Source organism: Arachis ipaensis, chromosome B01 (genome assembly GCF_000816755.2).
Source record: "Arachis ipaensis cultivar K30076 chromosome B01, Araip1.1, whole genome shotgun sequence".
NCBI classification, from domain to species: Eukaryota; Viridiplantae; Streptophyta; class Magnoliopsida; order Fabales; family Fabaceae; genus Arachis; species Arachis ipaensis.
In genome coordinates, this window is record NC_029785.2 from 77,031,752 (window position 1) to 77,040,554 (window position 8,803).

The 8,803-nt window shown below is 38.9% G+C and overlaps 1 protein-coding gene across 1 annotated transcript in view; it reads left to right on the forward strand.

Moving 5' to 3' along the window:
* Positions 8,390-8,803, forward strand: part of LOC110266152 (protein ALP1-like) — a 4,739-nt gene continuing 4,325 nt past the window's right edge. Inside the window, exon 1 of the mRNA XM_021110187.1 lies at positions 8,390-8,435. Within this exon, the coding sequence (XP_020965846.1) occupies positions 8,390-8,435 (46 nt within the window). The remainder of the gene's footprint in view (positions 8,436-8,803) is intronic.

Below are 8,803 nucleotides of genomic sequence, written 5' to 3' on the forward strand. Positions count from 1 at the left end.
GCCTCCAAGTATGGACTATTATATATTGCTGGAAAGCCCTGGATGTCTACTTTCCAACGCAATTAGAAGCGCGCCATTTTGAGTTCTGTAGCTCCAGAAAATCCACTTTGAGTGCAGGGAGGTCAGAATCCAACAGCATCAACAGTCCTTCTTCAACCTCTGAATCTGATTTTTGCTCAAGTCCCTCAATTTCAGCCAGAAAATACCTGAAATCACAGAAAAACACATAAACTCATAGTAAAGTCCAGAAATGTGAATTTAACATAAAAACTAATGAAAACATCCCTAAAAGTAACTAGATTCTACTAAAAATATACTAAAAACAATGCCAAAAAGCGTATAAATTATCCGCTCATCAGTAGGCTGTATGTGATCAACGCCGTATAGCCGCAGTCATTAATCTCCTCTGCTTCAGATCAAACGCTGGGTCAGCGGTCAGTCAATCTGAGTGGGGGAGAAGCTCTAGCAGTTCATACTCTTTGGTTATCCTACTCAAAATGCCACAAACAAGGTCGAATCTTCCGAATCAGAGAATGCTGCTCCTTTGGGTTCTAGCCTTTACCACAGAGACCTTAATATCCCCATAAATTGGCTAAACTAATGTCTCGAGAAGTCTCCAACAAAGTCGTGGATTAGCCGTCTGAGAGATGTATAATTAAGCTGGCAGTTCGATGCTTTCTAGTCACGTATTCACACGAACCCAAGAAGACACGGGTGGTTGTTAGGCACGCAGTCTTAGTATGATAAATGGAGCTGATTGTCACGGATTATCCCATTCACCATGTTGAAGAGCGAGTATACATCTAAAAATTAAATCAAACACGGATTGAAGAGAAATAGTAATACTTTTATTAATTCATAGAACTCAGCAGGGTTCCTCTGCTCAACCTAGGAGGTTTAGAAACTCATACTGATAGAGAATACAACAATAGAATTCAAAAAATACTAGAAGAGATCCTAAACAAGTGTGATCTTCTTCCTTAAATACTAAACTAATGACTAGTAAGGGTAAAACAGTCTTTTTAGTGCTAAAACCCACTTCTAGGCCCACTTGGTGAGTGTTTGGACTGAGCTTTGATGAGATCCATATGCTAGGAGGCCTTTAGGGCATTGAACGCTGGCTAGCAGGTTCTCTTTGGGCGTTTGGACGCTAGTCTCTTCTCCTTGGGCGCTGGACGCCTGAAAGGGGGCAGGAGGCTGGCGTTGGACGCCAGTTTTGGGCCTTTAAATCGGAAGCAAAGTATGAACTATTATATATTTCTGGAAAGCTCTGGAAGTTGGCTTTTTATAGCCATTGAGAATGCTCCATTTGAACTTTTGTAGCTCCAGAAACGCTCTTTGCTCTTCCAAGTACAAGAAGGTCAGATCCGGACAACATCTGCAGTGCTTTCTCTGTCTCTGAATCAAACTTTTGCTCCAGCTCCTCAATTTCAGTCAGAAAATACCTGAAATTGCATAAAAACACACAAACTCAAAGTAGAATCCAAAAATGTGAATAAACACTAAAACCTATGAAAACTTAATAAAACTTAAATAAAACATACTAAAAACTATATGAAAATAATACCAAAAAGCGTATAAAATATCCGCTCATCAGTGATCACCGAGCATTCTTTAGAGGGATCAAGGAAAGAATTTTTCCCCAAGAGGCAATAATTTCAAGAGAAGTGGTTACATTCCACAATTCTACCAGGGTTAGAACAACTTTCGGAAGTTCAATAACAACAACAACCAAGGAAGAGGAAAGGGGAAGCAAGCTTAGGTTCCTCCCAACGACTTGACTTGCAGGAGATGTGGGAGTTACCCTCCGAACACTCCGTGTAAAGCTAGTTTGGGTTTGTGCTACTACTGTAGTGGAGCCGAGCATATGTCGTGGACTTGTTCAGAGAAGAAGAACCATGATGCTGGGAGAGCTCAGCAACGAGGTCGAGTTTTCACTATGATAACAGATGGTGTTGCTAGGTCTAACACACTTATCAGAGGTAAATGTGAACTCGGTAATAAAATCTTGGATGCTTTGTTTAATACTGGGGCATCACATTCATTCATATCATTTGAGAAAGCTAACGAATTAGGATTGAAAATCTCTGTTTTGGCATATGATTTACAAGTGCATACTCCTGCCTCCGAGGCTGTGGTAACTAGGTTAGGTTGTTAACAAGAATCATTTCGAATCAAGAATAGATAGTTTAACCATGACTTGATATATTTGCCAATGACTGTACTTGATTTAATTCTGGGTTTGGATTGGCTGTCGAAGCATCATGTACGATTAGACTATTTCGAATGATCAGTGCAGTTTATGTCTAAGGGGTCAAAAGGACCGATGGTAGCAGCGGGCTATTACTTGAATTTTGTTGTGGTGAACTGTAGCGGGAGTGAGTGTCTGGGTTTTGTGCTGTTAGCTGCAAGCTTGTTGGGAGAAGAATAGAATTTGGGTCAGATTTTAGTAGTGAATGAATTTCCTGAGGTATTCCCCAAAGATATACTAGAATTTCCTCCTTTTTGAGAAATCGAATTTGCGATAGAACTGGTGCCTGGAGCAAGACTAATTTTGATTGCGCCATACCGGATGTCGCAGTTGGAACTGGCAGAACTTAAGGCTCAGTTAGAGGAGTTGATGAATAAGAATTTCATTTGGCCAAGCGTTTTCGCGTGGGGAACATTGGTCTTACTGGTGAAAAAGAAGGATGGGAGCATATGACTGTACGTGGACTACCGACAACTGAACAAGGTGACAGTAAAGAACAAATATCCATTGTCGAGGATTGCCAACCTGCTGGATCAATTACAAGGAGCTGAATTTTTCTCAAAGAATGATTTGAGGTCTAGTTATCACCAGATAAGGGTGAGAGATGAAGACATCCCTAAGACTGCTTTTGGAACTCATTATGGTCATTTCGAGTATACTGTAATGTCTTTTGGGTTAACAAATGCCCCTGCTATGTTCATGGATTACATGAACAGAATATTCCATCCTTTCTTAGATAAGTTTGTGGTGGTATTCATCGATGATATTCTAATCTATTCTAAGACGAAGAAGGAGAATGCAGAACACTTGAGGACCGTGATGCAGAATCTAAAAGAAAGAAAACTTTATGTGAAACTTTCTATATGTGAAATCTATAAGGAAGAGGTGAAATTTTTGGGTCACGTAGTAAGTAAGCAAGATATTGCAGTGGATCCTTTTAAGGTTGAGGTAGTGATGGATTGGGGATGGCCTATATCGGTGATAGAGATTAGGAGAATTTTAGGTTTGGCTAGGTATTATCGGAGGTTTATTAAAGGTTTCCCACAAATCGCGTTACCTATGACGAAGTTAACTCGGAAGGATGCACCATTCGTATGGACATCAAAGTGCAAGGAGATCTTCCAAACTTTAAAGCAGAAACTGACTACAGCACCTGTGCTAGTGTTGCCTGAACTCAATGAGTCCTTCAACGTTTATTATGATGCTTCATTAAAAGATCTGGAGTATGTACTGATGCAACACCGAAATGTTGTAGCTTACGTTTCTCGTCAATTAAGACCGCACGAGGTGAATTACCCGATCACGACCTGGAACTTGCTGCGGTTGTATTTGCGTTGAAAGTGTGGAGGCACAATCTTTACGGGGTTAAGTTTCGAGTCTTTTCTGATCATAAGAGCTTGAAATACCTCTTTGATCAAATGGAACTTAATATGCATTAGAGGAGATGGATTGAATTGCAAAAGGATTATGATTTTGAACTGAGTTATCATTCGGAAAAAGCTAACATGGTGGTGGATGTGCTGAGCCGAAAGTTCTTAAACATTGCTTGGATGATGATCAAGGAGGATAAGTTATTGACAGAGTTTAAGAACCTTAGCTTGGTCATTAGAGAGGTAGCCGGGAATGTGTGCTTACATCAGTTGCATATCTCAAGTGATTTCAAGGCTGAGATTCAGAAGGCTCAACAGAATGATTAGGAGTTACAGAAAATGTTACAAAGAATAGAATAGAGGAAACAAAGAGAGGTTACTCGAGACAGAGAAGGAGTTTGGAGGTATAGATGAAGAATTTGTGTGCCGAATATGGGAGACTTAAGGTGAGATGTGCTAACAGAGGCTCACAGGAGTAGATTCTCGATTCATTCTGGGGCTACCAAGATGTATCATGACCTGAAGGCGATGTTTTAGTGGCCAAGATTGAAAAATGATGTAGCGGTTCATGTATCTAAATGTTTGACTTGTTAAAAGGTGAAGATTGAACATCAGAAGCCGTCTAGAATACTGCAACCCTTAGATATTCCACAGTGGAAATGGGAAGTCATCACCATGGATTTCGTGTCTGGTTCCCTAGAACTAGAACGGGATTTGATGCGGTATTTGTAATTATTGATCAGTTGACTAAGTCTGCTCATTTCTTGCCTATCCGTGTGAGCTATACCTTGGAAGAGTTGGCACGTTTGTACATTAAAGAGACTGTAAGACTGCATGGTGTGCTTATAGCTATTGTATCTGATAGAGATCCTCACTTCAAGGTTTTGGGAAGCATTCCAGAAAGCGTTTGGGACTCGATTATGCCTAAGTATCGCGTACCATCCTCAAACCGATGGTCAATTTGAGAGAATGATACAAACTCTGGAAGATATGCTGAGAGCTTGTGTGCTGGACCAACTGGCAAGTTGGGATCAATACATGCTGCTAGTAGAGTTTGCCTACAACAATAGTTACCATGCGAACATTGAAATGGCTCCGTATGAGGCTCTGTATTGGAGAAAGTGCCAATTTCTACTATGTTAGTATGAGGCCGGAGAATCGAGTTTGTTGGGGCTTGAGTTGGTTACAGAGACGACGTAACAGATTAAGAAGATTTGATCTATAATTATTACCGCTCAGAGTCATCAGAAAAGTTATACTGATCAGAAGATGGAAACCTTTAGAGTTTGAAGAGGGCGACCATGTGTTTCTAAGAGTTATTTCAACTACAGGTATCGAAAGAGCGATAAAGACAAAGAAACTAAATCCCTGATACATCTATCCGTTTCAAATTCTAAAGAGAATTGGGTTGGTGGCATATCAGATAGCTCTACCACCGTATCTTTCGAACCTGCACGATGTATTTCACATTTCGTAGCTTCGGAAGTATACTTTTGATTCAAGTCATGTCTTAGAACCTGAATCAGTTTAGTTGAAAGAGGATTTGACGTTTCAATTGATCCCAGTTAGGATTGATGATGTCAACATCAAGAAACTCCGAAAAAAAGAAGTACATCTAATAAATGTTGCTTGGAGTCGAGTTGGAGTAGAGGAGTACACCTGGGAGCTTGAATCGAAGTTGAGGAAGGACTACCCGCAGGTATTATCAAGTAATTGAATTTTGAGGACAAAATTCCAAATAAAGTGGGTAGGATGTAAAACCTTGTGAATTAATAAATAATTAACTAATAAATTAATTATGAGCCAAAGAAATTAGGAAACTAAATTTTATAATTTGGAGAAGTAAAAAATATTTAAAATACGAATTAAAACGCTAATTTTAAAGATTTTGGCCTAAAATTGGGTTAGAGGACTGGACCGGTTGAACCGAACCTATGTTGGTCCTAAGCCCAACCATAAAACCCTTCTCCACACTTAATGAAGCCATTCAAAATCAGAAACACGTTGAGAGAGAGGGAGGGAAACAGTGAAGAGTGAAAGGGAACCAAAACCCTTTTTCACCTCAAACTTCATTTGATCGTAACTTTCAATCCGAAGTTCCGATCACCGCACCATTTGGAGCCGCGCGATCATCTTACCGAGCTTTTCAAATCCATCTGAACAAAGTGGTAAGATATTTGAATTTCTCACCCGATTCTTCATTTCATCCATTTTTTCCATTTTGGTTTATGGGTATGGAGAAATTTTGTATTTTTTATGATTTAGGTGTATCTAGCAGTGAGAAATTATTGGATTTCTCCCTAATAATCCGTGGGTAAGGTGAAGAACCACTAACATCTTGTGAATTATTGAATTAGTAGAACCTAGTGTGATTTTGGTAAATTATGTAAAATTTAGATTGAATTCATGTGGATAGAAGTTGAATTGGCATTTTGAGTGCATTGAGAAGTTTGGAAAACTAGAGCATTTGAACTTTTGGTAAAAACTGATTTTTTGACCAATTTTAGCGGGCCATAACTTAGCCTCCAAACCTTCAAATCTTGTGAAACTTATCTTGAATAAAAATTAGATCCGAGAGGTTTATAACTTTTGAAGAACAGACTGAAAATAATTTTTAACAAAAAAGTTATGCGCGTTTGAAGTTTGGTATGAAAAACTAATTTTCTGAACTTATAAGCTTTTTGGAGTTCTGATATGCATGTGTATGCGGAAGGGTCCACGCGGTGCGAGTATTGAGCTCTGCTCAGTATTCCCGCGTGCCGGACAGTGCATGCATATGTGGAACCGTAATATTTTCAAATCTTGCGTACGCAGAGGTTGTTCGCGTACGCGACCTCCTCAGATTTTGAAAACCATGTGTATGCGGGTGGCATGCGTACGCATGACCACACTATTTTTCCAAAGTTGTATTTTTGGGTTTTTAACCATTCTTCTAGCTTTTCAAACCTCTGTAATCCCTATTTAAGATCTGATAGCTAGTTTTAGGCTTCGAAAGAAGAGCGAACCTATTGAGGGAGTTAGTTTGACATTGTGGAAGATTTGCGAAGTGAATAATTGTATTATTAAGGCGTGGGTAAAGTTGTATGAGATATGATAAGGAGGATCATTATCATGATGAATTGTGATTGTGTGAGATATGAATAAGGGTGATGATATTATTGATGAATTGTGATTGATAGATCCATATGGCGCATATGCATTTAAATTATCTGAGACACGAGTTTTTTTAAGTAGATGCAGTAGTTTGCCTCCACTTACTCTAAGTTGAGACTTGATACTCTGTTGACCCTCTGTCGCAAGATGTGACTGGACAATTTAACTCCCCAGATTCCCCCAATGAGATGATAAATGAATGATTATATACATGCATAGACTCTTGGGATGTGCGCACACAGGGACTGTCTAAGGTTCGTTACCAGACATGTTAGGTTCGGCTGTATAGCCGATAAATGATATTATCGGTCATAGGGCAGACATGCATCATATACACTTGTATGTTTTATTTGAGTATGCTGTTGTTTGGGCTTGCCTATTTGCTTAACTATAATTAATTGCTACTTGACCTATTTGCAGTATCTGTTTCTTGTATTTTTGTTTTCCCTACTTGTCCTTTTTGTGTTTGTTTTTTATGTTTGTTTCTGAAAGATCCCTCGGGTTGGTGGACGAGACGCCGAGGGTTGTTCCAATTGGTTATTAAGATGTTTGGAGAGAACTTTTGAGAAAGAGTTAGCTTAGAATCCTTAGATATAGTCACCTTATTTCTGGCTTAGTGAGAACTCTAGGATTTGGTTTGAATTGTTGGAGATTTTGGAATGCCTTTGGCTTCTCAGGACCTTATGTATTATCTATATGGGAACCTTTGCCATACTGAGAAATCACGGTTCTCATTCCATACATGTTTTGTTATTTTCCAAATATAAGACGTAAGCCATCTCACTAAGCGTGCTGAAGACTCTTTAGCAAGTGAAGATCTACTTTTGGGGGACATTTATGTTTTGTAATTAGTATATATATATATGCAGTACTCTCCACTTTTATATATAAGACTTGTATTGTCTCTCTTAGAGATTGATTTTGGAGAAACATGATTTATATATATATATATATATATACTCTGGCCGACCTTTGCTTCGCAGGTTGAGTTTGGAGCTTGCTATATGTATTTTTTTGAAACTCTGTAGATGTATTTGTATTATCCTTTCTGTATACTGTTATTTATCTCTTCTATATGCTTAAATATTTCGAGTGCGATGCGACTTTCAAGTTCTGTTTTGTTCAACTTTTCCTTCAAAGCTCCTAGTTAAATTATTCTTTATATATACATAAGTACGTATTTTGTCTTTTAGAGGTCGTAATACCTCACCACCTCTAATTTACGAACTTAAGCATAAAGCTCTATGTGGTAGGGTGTTACATACTTTTTGTAACACTTACGAAGGACGAGGCATTGGCAAATGACTTTGGACGTAGTAACAATCAAGGAAGGGAGAGTTGTTAGCGGTGACAACGCGAAGGACGGTGAGGGCGGCGAAGATCTTGGTGACGCCGGGAAGATTTGGGATGAGCTATTGAGGGAGGTTGGGTGAGGGCGAGAAGGAGAAGAAGAGAAGGAGGAAGAGGGAACCACGGTGGTGGTGATTGTTGATGGCAAAATAGAGGGAAAAGATGGTGGTTCTGGAGATGGCACGATGGAGGAAGAAAAAGAAAAAAAAAAGAGGAAGTGGAAGAAGAAAAAAGAAGTTGGTTCGGCGATGGAAGTGCCGCGGTGATGGTTATCAAGATGAAGCTCGATGATGATGGTGCTGGAGATGATGGTGACTGGCGAAGAGAAAGAAGAATAAGAAGAGGAAGAAAAGAGGAAAAAAAGGAAAAGAGAAGAGGATAGTTTTTTATTTTTTATTTTTATTGTTTGCAAAAAAGGAGTTTTTAGTCTCTGTAACTATTTGGAGTTGACACCTGACACACACCTAACACGTCAGACGGGTAACCTGTTGCCAACCGGACATAAGAGTCGATTTGTCCAATTTTATTAATGGATAGAAGTTGAATTGTGGTTTAAATATTGTTAGAGTGCAATATGTCTTATAGGTAAAATGTTAGAGGCTAAAAAATGTATTACTCTTATAATTAAAATATTACATAATTTTGCCACAAAATAATTTTGCGACCAATTTGACTCATA